General features: G+C 37.2%; 1 protein-coding gene across 1 annotated transcript in view; it reads left to right on the top strand.

Moving 5' to 3' along the window:
* CADM2 (cell adhesion molecule 2) overlaps positions 1 to 13,452 on the top strand; it is a 605,838-nt gene that overhangs the window by 478,661 nt on the left and 113,725 nt on the right. The window contains exon 6 of the mRNA XM_030466429.1: positions 6,294 to 6,464. Coding sequence (XP_030322289.1) covers positions 6,294 to 6,464 — 171 coding nt within the window. The remainder of the gene's footprint in view (positions 1 to 6,293; positions 6,465 to 13,452) is intronic.

The raw sequence follows: 13,452 nt of genomic DNA, 5'->3' as shown, positions 1-13,452 counted from the left end.
TGACATATAATTGAAACCAAGCAAGCAGTTTTATATTTGACTCTGAAATTAATTCTCATCTCAACAGTTCCTAAATGGATGCTTTTTAAAAAAGGGAATGGGGAAGGAACAAAGAAGATGTGTGAAAAAGAATAGTAAAGAGAAAAATAGAGACAAAACCAGAAATTAGGAGAAATTACTGAGTACATTCATTTCAGTTTAGTTTTCTAGGTCTTCTGAAGAGCACATTGCCATTTCACAAAGGTTAGAAATAAAATAACCTCACCAGTTTTCAGGGGTATCAGCAGAACTTACATTAGCTTTGTGCACTGTAAAAGGTGAAATGATAAATCTAGAGAAAATAGATATGAAATTATATGCTAATGCAGCTGACATTAAAGGTTAGGAGTTCGTCTGTCTAGCACCAGTAAATCCAATTGTGTTACAGTGTATTATACCTAGTGCAAAAGAATATAAATGATGCATGAGTTCACAGTTGCACCAGAGGGGAAAAAGCCATTCTAAAATTGTAGCTCCATTGCTATTACTCAAAAAAGGAATCATCATCTAGTATAGGAATACTATTTGATAGGGTAAGTGTTAGTAATGAGTGAAACTGAATGTGGAGCACTGAGTACCTTACCTTTTATTTAAGTGTTCTGTCTCATATTGTTCTCTGCACCAAATTAACAACGCAATCTGCAGTTTCATATTCAGGTGACAGTTCTGAAAATTATTAAAAGCAAAAATATGGGAGAAGCTTAATACATTTTCGTAAAGCCAAAATACTATGCTTAAAAAAGAAATACATACAAAAAGAATTTTAGATTTTAGGAATATATTTTAATGGATTCTCTCCCACACACACCCTAGCAAAATTTAGCTTCAGTAATAAAAAAAGATAATAGCAATTAATTTTGTTGCAACAGATTAAGGCCTTTTGATTTAGTTTATGTATGTTTAGTATAAACAAATGAGTCATAGAGGTACTGAACATTTTGTCTTGATACACCTTTAAAAATTAGTTGAAATATTTTTAGATAACAAGACAATTTCATGGCAGAACTTTAATGTAAAATATAAATGTAAAAATATAAAATAAATATAAAAATAAAAATATAAAATGTAAATGTAAAATGTAAAAAATATATTAATGTCTTGTAAACCAGCAAAACTACATTTTTAAAAGATGAGTGTTTCTGTCTGGATGTCGTATGTATGAAGTTTTATAAATAGTTGACAATGAACAATGAATGATAGGAAATTCTATCATTTACATTGATTATTTTCACTATCAAACATATATACCTATGAGATATTAACTATTATTAGTTAATGTGAGCATATCTATATGTGTGCTCATCTGATAGTCATATAAGCATTCCCAGAGTTGGGCCTTAGAAATCATATGGCCCATCCTCTGTTGAAAGGCTAAATCAGGTTGCTAAAAGGTCTCCGGTTCGATTTTGGAAACTCTTAAAAGACAGAGGTTCCATACTCTCTCTGGGCTAGATGTTTCAGTATTTGACAGCCCTTACGGTGGAGAATTTTCATTGTATGTAGATATTTCATGATGCAAAACCTTGCTGTAATCTATGTGCATTGCCTCTCAACTTTTGCTGTAAACCTGAATGGGCTCTGACCTCTTGTCTATGACCATGCACTAGTTACTTGAAGACAGCAAGCAGCTTGTCCTGGTTTTGGTCTTCTCTTCCTGATCAAACCCAACTATTTTAAGTTCTCCTTATACTTCATATGCTCCAGCCACTGACCATCTGTCCAGCTTTTGATTGAGCCACCTTGAGTTCATAGAATCCTAGGGGTTAGAAGGGACCTCGAAAGATCATCTAGTCCAACCCCCCCTGCCAGAGCAGGGCCACCTAGAGTACATCGTGCAGGAACGTGTCCAAGCGGGTTTTGAATGTCTCCAGTGAAGGAGACTCCACGACCCCCCTGGGCAGCCTGTTCCAGGGCTCTGTCACCCTTACAGTAAAAAAATTTTTTCGAATATTCAACTTGAACCTCCTGTGCTCCAATTTACACCCATTACCCCTTGTCCTATCACTGGTCATCACTGAGAAAAGCCTAACTCCATCTCCCTGACACTCACCCCTTACATATTTGAAAACATTGATGAGGTCACCCCTCAGTCTCCTTTTCTCCAAACTAAAGAGACCCAGCTCCCTCAGCCTTTCCTCATAGGGGAGATGTTCCACTCCCTTAATCATCTTAGTAGCTCTGCGCTGGACTCTTTCAAGCACTTCCCTGTCCTTCTTGAACTGAGGGGCCCAGAACTGGACACAATACTCCAGGTGCGGCCTCACCAATGCAGAATAGAGGGGGAGGAGAACCTCTCTTGACCTACTAACCACACCCTTTCTAATGCACCCCAGGATGCCATTGGCCTTCTTGGCCACAAGGGCACATTGCTGGCTCATGGTCATCCTCTTGTCTACCAGGACCCCCAGGTCTCTTTCACCTACACTGCTCTCCAGCAGGTCAGCCCCCAACCTATACTGGGACATTGTGTTGTTCTTCCCCAAATGCAAAACTCTACACTTCCCCTTGTTGAACTTCATCATGTTTCTCTCTGCCCAACTCTCCAGCCTGTCTAAGTCTCTCTGAATGGCAGCACAGCCTTCCGGTGTGTCAGCCACTCCTCCCAGCTTAGTGTCATCAGCAAACTTGCTGAGGGTACATTCTATACCCTCATCCAAGTCGTTGATGAAGATATTGAACAACACCGGTCCCAGTACCGACCCCTGAGGGACTCCACTAGTCACACACCTCCAACCAGATTCTGCCCCATTGACTACAACTCTCTGACTCCTTCCTTTCAACCAGTTCCTGATCCACCTCACTACCTGATCACCAAACCCATACTTGGTCAACTTATCTACAAGGATGCTGTGAGAGACAGTGTCAAATGCTTTACTGAAATCAAGATAAACCACATCTACCGCTCTTCCATCATCTATCCACCTAGTAATTTCCTCATAGAAGGCTATGAGGTTAGTCAAACATGATTTACCCTTGATAAAACCATGCTGACTGCTCTTGATGACCCCCATGTCCTTGATATGCCTGGAGATAGTGACAAGAACAAGTTGTTCCATCACCTTTCCAGGGATGGAGGTGAGGCTGACCGGTCTATAGTTACCCGGGTCCTCCTTCTTGCTCTTCTTGTAGACTGGAGTGACATTTGCTATTCTCCAGTCCTCAGGCACCTCTCCTGTTACCCATGACTTACTGAAGATGATGGAGAGTGGCCTAGCAATGACCTCCGCCAGCTCCCTCAGCACCCTTGGATGCATTCCATCTGGACCCATCGACTTATGGATGTCCAGATTACTCAGCTGATCCCTAACCCAATCCTCATCTACTACGTCAAATTCCTTATCTATCTTGACTACTTCTGGGGCTAAATGAATCTGGGGCTCATGTGGAAACCCTGCAGGAGTAAAGACAGAGGCAAAGAAGGCATTCAGCACCTCTGCCTTCTATTGTTTCTTGACAACTTCATTGTACTGGAAAGATAAAAACTGGGTCCAGTGCTCTGGATACAGCCATGCAAGTGCTGAGCAGAGAAGAAGTCACTTTTCCTGGCTTGCTGGTTGTGCTATTGTTAATGAAGGACAGCCAGGTTTTAGTTTTCAACCCTGTAAAGGCACACTGACTAACATTTAACCTATTCTCAAGATATACAATTCCTTCTCTATAAAGCTACTTTGTACCTAGTCAAACCCTAACCTGTTTCTAGTTGTTTCCAGAGAATATGCCTCTGTATTGGATCTTATTTTAATTTTTTTTTTTTCAAAATGGTAGAATTCTGTAAAAAACCTGGGTAAATATTCTGAATGTGATCCCATATTCAATACCTGGTCTTCACTGCACTTTACATCCAAGTGGGGTTATATTCAGTTAGCATATAGCACAACCACACCTTCATTTTTCTATGAAGAAAAATCTAAGAAAATACAGATGATAAAATGGACAAGTATTTCTGTTGATGAAGATGTCAACAATTTATAGAATAACATCACCATCTTTTTTTAATAGAGATAATTAAATCTAAGTGCTAAACTCTTCCAAGCGATAGATGTCTAGAGAAAAGCTTCTAAAAATCCATTTAGGAAATAAACTGCTTTTGTTTTTCTAAAGGTTAGCATCCGCAACCTCTCACTGAAATTAAATTGTTGTTTTCAGGAGACATCTGTCTTCTGTCTGAAGTGAGTAAGCAAAGGGATGTGTACATTATTTATAAGCAGAAGGCTTTCTATATAGGTGCTTACTATTAAAATTGGAAACCGAACTCTCAGAACAAATTCTCATGTATTTGCTTTAAATATTAGTGAAGACAATTGTTGTTTGATTATAAGGGCTCTAGCCCTTATCAATATATCTCTCACCTGCTGATCCCTAAATATTAATAGTCTCCATGACAGAAATTGAAATCTCTTAAAGCTTAGCAACCAACCAGCAGTAAATGGTTTGTATGCAAGAAATAAAGATTTCCTAGAGAAAAATGGAAATCAAATAACTATGTGGTGTCTTCATCTATCTGGGGACAACAAAAAAGAACACCTGTGTGATTTCAGCAATATTTTTAATCTAAAAAGATGTAGCTTAAGCCATTTAAGATTTGCTTGCTAAAACTGCAGTTTCATGGAAATTTTATTTAGGTCACCTTCTTCTCTAAGGGGATTTAGTATATTTTGTAAAGCTGAAAACTCCTATATTTTCGGTTTTTTTGTTTTTTTTTTTTAGGACACAGAGGACATGCAATTTTAGTGTCATTTAATACATATATGTTTATATATTTATATATGTCCTTTAAAGATTTCCTTGTAACAAATCAATATAACAAGCTTACTAATTTCTGAAATAAATTAAATTCAATAAGTTTTATAAGTAGTTGAAAGCCAAGTAAAACAATTCTAAAGTATGTGAAAGAAGATCTCATGTTGCAGTTAATACGTTAAAACTTTTTAAAATGAATGCTCAGCCTTTTGGATCTTCAGTTCTGATCTGATGTGTGTGTCCTTTCTCAATCTGAACCTTAACCCTGAGCTGAGTTGAATACTTCTTAAGCATAGCTGTAGGCTCCCTGTGCTCTAATACTGGGCTGAAAACTATCAAAGAGATTTTTTACTGAATCTGCACAAAAGCAGTAGGCCAGTTTAGCATGATATAAAGCAGTGAGTGGAAAGTGTCTTTGAAGTAATTTTTTTTTTCCAGTCTTCTTTGGACTTGTCTGTAGAGTCCAATAAATACTATGATGTGCTCTGTTCACAGTAGTATATTACAATTGATATATATATTTATATATATGCCTCCAGCTCTGGAGCCCTCAGTACAGGAAGGACATGGACCTGATAGAGCAGTTCCATTCCAGAGGAGGGCCATAGAAGTGATCAGGGGGCTGGAGCACCTTTCCTACAAAGGCTGAGAGCAGAGGTTGTTCAGCTTGGGGAGACCTAATAGTGACCTCCCAGTACCTTTAGGGGGCCTATGGTAAATCTGGAGAGGGACTGTTTGCAAGGGCCTGTAGTGATAGGATGAGGGGCAATGGTTTTAAATTAGAGTAGATTTAGATGGCATGTTAGGAGATAATCCCTGGAGATATTCAAGGTGAGACTTGACAAGGCTCTGTGTAATCTGATCTAGTTGAGGATGTCCCTTCTTACTGCAGAGAGGGTTGGACTAGATGACCTTTAGAGGTCCCTTCCAACCCAAACCATTCTATGATTCTGTGATTGTTTATATTTTGGCTTAGTTTGATTCATAAATCAGTATAATTCTAGCAAAACAACAGAGTAAGGAATGAGTAAACTAAGCACGGCATTAATGAGACTGTATGCATGCAACCCTTAGTTCACATGGTTTCAGTAATATCCCTGTATTTCACAACTTTAAAATATTTTAGGCATGGTCTTAGAAAATTTAATATTTAGTAACACTGTGACCACTGAAAGGAAGCGAAGGTTGGAAGACACCACATTTTTCTAATGAACTGCAGAGAAAGTTTATATCAAATTCAGACCTAAACATACAGGAGGTAATGATGAAAGGAGTTTCCCTGTCACTACAGTATCATGTAATTAATTTTGAAATTTTCAATATATATCTCCTACTTTGACAGCTGGAGCAAACTGAGGAATAACTACAGTCCAATTAATTTTTTTTTTTTAGAGAGCTCAAAACATATATAAAAGGTGTGTTTTTTCAATAGGCATGATGAAATATTTTGCTGTCTAACGCTCAACTACTTTTCCTAAAAATATTGGTAATTAATTGTTTACTTTTTCTTTCAGATGTTAAATATTTAAAAGAAGAAGATGCAAATCGTAAAACATTCACAGTCAGCAGCACACTGGATTTCCTAGCAGATCGCAATGATGATGGTGCAGTTGTAAGTTGCAGAGTAGATCATGAGTCCCTAAATTCTACACCTCAGATAGCAATGCAGGTTCTAGAAATACACTGTAAGTAACATGTTATATGTGCTCGCTTTTGTAATTTTGTATTGTTTCAGAAATTCTGTTGTGGAAAAATGATAAAAATATATGGTATTATGCAGATAGATCACATCTTCTGTTTAGCCAACATCTCAGGTTTGTATTTGGCTGGGGTTTATTTTTTGTTTTTTACAGGAATAAATCTGAAACATATAGTGACAGCTTTACCACTGAAAACAATGAGACAGGTTTTTTTGAGATTGCTTCAAGAAATGGTAGAGAGGAAATGAATTTGTTTGTTTTGTTTATCATTGTAGCATTGCAAAAGAGTTCTGAAAATCAGGTTCACAGTTTTCCCTGAAAATTCCTAAAAATTTAAAACAAGGCAATGAAGAAGCAAATTTTGCAGCAGACTGCCATGGTAGCTTTCAATCTTGCTGATGAAACTCTCTGTAATAGTGTTAGTAACACAGCTCCAGGAAGAAACACCCTTTAGAATTATTTTTTATTATACAGGATATTAATCTTGATAATCAAAACTTTTTTTTTTTTTTTTTATCTTTAGATACTGAGTTATTTTTTTCATATAGGATTTCTGTAAACTTGATATTTTTGCTCATTGTATTGTTTCAGTGTTGAATGCACCTGCCTGTGTACCCTACTCCAAAGTCATGATGTCTTTGAGTCAGCTTTTTTTTCACTTACAAACTGTGAGATACTCAGGAGAATGCCTTTTCACCACCAGATGACATTTTCATATTCACTTGCATTATACTCACCATTCTTTAGGGTACAGCTGTTTGAATTTCTGCAGAACACCTGTGCTTTTGATTGCCAGCTGGCAAAAACAGACATTTGCAAAATAGGCAGACCAAGTAAAGAGAAGAGACCTTTCATGGATCTGTTTCTAGGGTAGGTAAAATCAAAGGCCTTAGGTCCCATTATAAAGCAGATAAGTGTGTCTGTTAAGGAGATACCATGTCAAGGACTGTTGGTATATAAAACTTGCTTCTAAACGGGGATATTTCTGTGTGCATATAAGACTTGTAGCACTCATAAAATGTACTAATGGCGAAAGCAGCACTTCATGCGTAAAAGCTGACAGCACTGCTAAAAATGCCATCTGAAAAAAGTCTGAAAATTAGGAGGATGTGGATTAGCATGCACAAGTAATATGTACTGGAAATAACTCTTTTCTAAAACATTCTACACATCCTTTTACTGAAGTAGATCAAAGCCTTTCTTCACTAAATTGCTATGAAGCACCTGCCTCCCCTACCATGTTCTAATGACATCTGTACTAGAAATGAATCCTTAAGAGCTTTATTTCCTTTAATTCTAAATCCCACAATCATCAGCCACTGATCTGGCCCATGCATTCCTTTCAAATTGGTTGCTTTTCCTCCAGCTCCCTGCTCAAGATATTGGCACTATAGTAGATGAACTGAATTGTGTAGATACATACATAAACAGGATTGGCTACACAAGGTTTGAACCTAGTCACAGTGGCTGCAGTCTAATGTGATTCAAGGTAAAGGCAGGTCTGGTTTGCATGAGCACCAGAAGATCATAAGGCAAAGCATCCTTGCTGTGGCCTCTCATAAATAAAGCTTACTGAATGCTTGTTTCCCTCTCATTTGCATCCTAGGTAGCAAGATGCTTCTTTGCTAAATAGCTGTAGGGTGCACCTTCCCCTATGCCTGTTGCTTCATGTTTCAAACAAGACTCTTCTCTCTTCTGTGCAGTCAGCAAAGTTCTCTAACTGCACAGGCCAACTACGGTTACTAATGTGCTTTATGTTGCTTCCCCCCCAAGACTGCCAGCGTATCAAGAATCACAATGTACAAATATTTATTCTCTGTTGTTGCTGGTTGCTCTTAATTTTCCACCAATCAATTTGCCACTCTCCAGCATGAGTATAGTCATTATGCATGGAAAGATAAGCGGGAAAAGTGCCCAAAGAAGCTCAAGTTTAGAAGAAAGGGTGAAAGTATAATTTAAAATGATGGAGAAAGCAGTATTTTATTACTGGTGACAAGGAGACTAAGAACAGGCTATTACTGTCCTCCTTACCACTTCCATCTCCATGGTCTACATACTCATAAGTCTAATACTGGCCAGATTTCTAAAGGAAACTGCATAAAAAGATAAGAAGATTCAGGGAACTACTCAAGAGAGCCTTGAAGTAAAAAGAGGAGAAGGATGATTTACCAGAGAAATCCTAAAGACTATGAGTGGAGTACATAGCCCTGGAAAAGGGGCCCTTGATTTTATTCTCCTGGTGCTGCTCACCATCCTCCTGGGTTTTGCTGCAGTCACTGAAACTTGCTGGTTTTTTTCCATCAATCCATAAGACTTCAAAAGTATAAGAAGCATCCTATTTGTATTAATGAGAGGCAGTCACAGGACCCAATGTGAGCTGACCCAATATATTCTCAATGCCACCTGACAGGAGTTCAAAAATAGTGCTGACAAAACAGATGAATTATGGTACCCCATGAGAAAAGTCAGGAAGATTTGTTATTCTGACAACCTGTAGGCTCCAAAATCACAAGGAAGTAGTGTGGCATTGCTCCACAGGGCACTTGTTCTGAATGTCTCAGGGGTATTTCATCAGAGCAGAGAGCTATGGGAGAATGATAAGTGAGTCCCTTACAATGGTCAAACAGAACAGCAAGAATGAGCATTTGTTTGGGAGAGAACAAATGCACAGTGATTAGGCATGACCCACTGGAACTGCACTTGCTTTTTAAACACCTTTGTAAAATCTAAAGAATTTTATCTGTGGTACACAGATGTTCTTTACAAATCATCAGCGTATCATCACAGGTTAGAGAAACAGTACAATAATAAATAACCATTTCTACCCTGTATAATTAGGCTTGAAAGTAAAGGGAATCTTTTTTGTTTCAAGCGAATAGCTCCTGAAAATGGACAAAGCTTTCGTGGCTTCATCAAAAACAAAAACACACAAACAAACAAACAAAATAAAACCACACACAAAAAGCCAAACCCAAACACACAAAAAAACAAAAACCAAACAAAAAAAAACCCCAAAAAACCCAAAACCAACCAACCAAAAAAAAAAAGAAAAATCAAAAGAAAAAAAAAAAAAAAAAAAAGGAAAACAACATAACAGTAGGAATTACAGGACTTTTTTTGCATCCAGTGGATGATAGGTAGAGAAAAAGGAAAGCAACACAACGGTTGGAATGACAGATTTTTATTTATGCTTATTGAAAGAGAATAAAATTAAATCTGTCCTAGACAATGAGACTGTATGAAACAGATATTTGTAATGAGTCCATAGGGAGATGTAGATAGAGGTGTTTATGAGTCCACACAGCTGCTTTTATCATCAACTTTACTAGGGAGTAAACTTGAGAAAACAAAAGCTCAAAAGCCAGTAATGCCATTTACCAGCAATATCAATATGGGATATATTTTATTCCCTCTTCTTCCCCTTTCACAAATCTTAGCTTTTATTAGTGTGATAGAGCAATCAAATCAACTTTCCCCAATAGAATTACAGTCCATGAAATGAACATGAGGACTAAATTTTAGGATAAAAAGGTTTTATTTTCTTCTGATATAGATACATGTCTGTTATAAATAGAATGCCTTCATCCTTCTGCTACCTTTTTTTCTTTCTTTCATTTTTTTTTTTCCTCCTTTAATGGTATGTCCAGAAGTAAAAATTACCCATATTAATTGTAGCTTGACCAAAAAAAAGTATATCTTGACGGAGACCCTAACCAGTCCTTGTTTACACCAGGATTTGCAGACTTCAGTTATTAAAGTAATAGGATGCTGTTGGAGTAAGCATATACTACCCCACTCCAGACTGTGGGATAATTAACTTGTCCAATCTTTGGAGCATTATTTATCACTACTTTATGTTATGTCCTATCTGTGTGACCTGTGTGGTGCTCTGTGCACTGCGGGGCAGCCCGGTTGCCCAGGTCTTTCTGTCGTGCTGAAAGGTTTGGCTGTAATTTAGTTTCTGCTCGGCCAGCAGAGGTTTGTGGTAGCATGACACTGCTTGCTGAGATGATTTTTCCTCTGACCCTTACTGTCAACAGTAAACCTAGAATAGACTTGGATCCCCCATGGCTTTACTCTCAAGTTTGCTTGTCAGCCTAGCTGCCACTGATTATTAGCAAGTGCTTCTTGTAAGTGGTAAATACAAATCTCAAAGGGCTATTTTGTTTCATTGTTTACTTCTGCCTTCAAACTAAACTAAGAATGTGTTCTTCGTTCCTTTATTGAAGGATCACACAGGTGCAGTAATTCAATTTTGAAAGTTTCTCAGTGCCATATTTAGGGGATTGTATACTGTAAGTCTTTGTGCACTCCTGGAAAGACATTTTGAGGACAAGTGCAACTTCTGGTCCATATCTGGGAAATGAGTGAATTTTGCTCAGCCCTACTCAGACATATGTTGTTTCATGTCTTCACTTTCCTCTAGATCTTATCTGAGCAGACACCATTCAACATGCTGCTTCTTTATGTACAGAAAGCCATAAAATTACCCAGTGGTAATTACTTTACTTAGTGAAGATTCTCTGACTACAGTAAATTACCCATCAGACCTCAGAAAAAAATTAATTGTGTAAGTCTGCCCTGAGTGTTGCTTTTGAAGCTTTAAAGTGAAATCAAATCATTTGAACTTCAAACCTAATCATCATGATTCTAAAATGGCAGCGGTGGTATGATCCATGCTAGCAGACTCCATGAGATTTTGCTCAAAAGCTGACCACAGTCCCAAATGACAGCACTAATAAGCTAAATATGTGTTATGTAAAGAAGTGTCTGGAGAGGCAATTTTGGGTAAATTCTATATTGGCAGACACAGATGTGCAGTGAATTGTCAGGCTGACAAGCCTATAGCCATCCACTGCAGGCTATTCCAGCAATGTTTGTGTAACAGGCTGTTGCTTCATTTGGGGTTTGGTATTAGAGTCTTTTGCAATAAATGTCCAAACTTGACTTTAAAATTAGGCAGCTGTTCCAAGACAGTGTTAGCTATTGTCTGGGAAATGAACTTATTGATTTTGAATTAAGTAAACAAAATGACTTAAATGCAGCAAGCAGACTACAGATGAGCAAATCAGCAATGAACTTGTGCAAACATGTAGAAAATTGTGTGTGTTTGTGTGTGTGTGTACCAACAGTTGCTACTGTGATTTCTGATGAATTAACAAATGGAGGTTTCTCTGACAACAGGACAGGGGAAGAATTTCTGCAGGAATAAAGCAGAGTAATTTTATTAAAGAGCTATATTACCTCTTGATGACTAAGAGAGTTTAGTCCAATATTTTTACTTGGCCGGTTTTGTGCTTTTGTTAGAAGACAATTTCTAAAATTATAACTTCTGAACAAAAAAAATGAAAACATGTAAAATATTATATATATGTGTCTGTGAGTATTTAAGATGTGAAATATAGTGTATATTATAATATACATTAATATAATATTGTGTGAAATAAGGCATTATTTTAAAAAGCAAGAAAAGGGTCGTGCATGACCTTTTGTCTATCGAGAATGCCTAAAACACAGCTATACATCAGAACAGTATTTAAAGGGGAAAAAGGATATTTTTCTTAAGCTTAAATATCTGCAGTTGACTGCTTGAGATTACTATCTCAACCATGGACTTCCTGTCTATTTCTGGCTCAGAAGGGTCAGATGTGTACCTACAAAAAAACCATAGAGAACTGGACACCTCCTAGCGTGAGGGGCAAAGGAAAGTTTTCTTTTTCAACTTTGTGGCTGAGGCAGACCTTTTGTGTTTTTGAAGTTGTTCAACATAAGATTTGAAGTTTCTTTTAGTGTGATTTCCATTTACTTACTTATGTTCCTCAGCTTGTGCTTAAAAAAACTATTTTAATCTTACACTTTGTCATGAGATATCTCATTTTTTCCTTGATCTCGGATTATTTCTTTTAATTATTTGTTTTTATTATTTTTTCTTTACATGAGATATTTCTCCTAAAGAGTTAAGCGGTACCCATGCTTTAGGAACAAAGGTACATTTCCCTTTTATGGAAGTAGCTTGTACTGTCTAGAAAACATGTTTTTCCTAAGTGAAGAAAATATGATAGTTAATCCTTCACTAATATGTATGTTTTTTGGTTTCTGATTAGTCAACAAAATAATTGGTCATTCTCTTTGCTTGTGACCATCGCTTTAGTATTCTGTATGAGAATCTCAATGAGACATTGGCTAGAAGTAAAATCTGGGAATATTTAGCATGATCACACACTGCCTTGATCTTTCTATGGACAGTCTGGCAAGAGATGTATCCCCAAGTCAGGAAATGGTTTACTAACTAGGATAGTGAAGTGTCACGGCCTTCCAATTTTCATTTATTTTTTAACAGACACCAAAAATATTGAGCCATCTCAAATGGATACAGATAGGCTGGTAGTCAAGAGTGAAAACAGCTGGAGCATTTATAAGAACTGAAACTTGTTTTGGCTTTACCCTGAGAGAAAATGTTTATCTAACTGTATCTTTAGTCAATAAGCTTAAGTACACAACTCCTCTATAAATTTTGATACAGTGAAAAGACCCATATTTTCCAAGAGCACAATTCTTTAGGGCCATAAAAGAAAGAATTTATTTGATATTTGCACATCCAAGACTTTGCAGTTCCTTATCCCAAAATAGCACAATTTTCTCTTTTGCTCTAACCATTTAATCTTAGAATAGTTTGAGTGTTTGGGAGCTGTGACACCTCAGAGACCTGTGGAACTTGTGGAATGTAGGCAGTAGCTCAAGCTTAAGCCATCTTTCAAGAATAAGATGATGCCACAGATGCAGCAACATATTCTCTGTCACAAGCCATCCTTTTGTGTAGCAAAAGGCAAAGAACATTTCCCTTTGAAGAAACAGAATTGTTTTTCTCCAAACAGATAGATTCCTAATGTTTTTGTTGGCTTTAATGCTTTGTTCTTACCAGTTCTTCGACATCTCTCTGAATGAGGCAAAATTAGGGTATGTGTTCTTTTTT

Source organism: Calypte anna, chromosome 1 (assembly GCF_003957555.1).
Source record: "Calypte anna isolate BGI_N300 chromosome 1, bCalAnn1_v1.p, whole genome shotgun sequence".
Lineage (NCBI taxonomy): Eukaryota > Metazoa > Chordata > Aves > Apodiformes > Trochilidae > Calypte > Calypte anna.
This window is presented reverse-complemented; position numbering and strand designations above follow the sequence as displayed.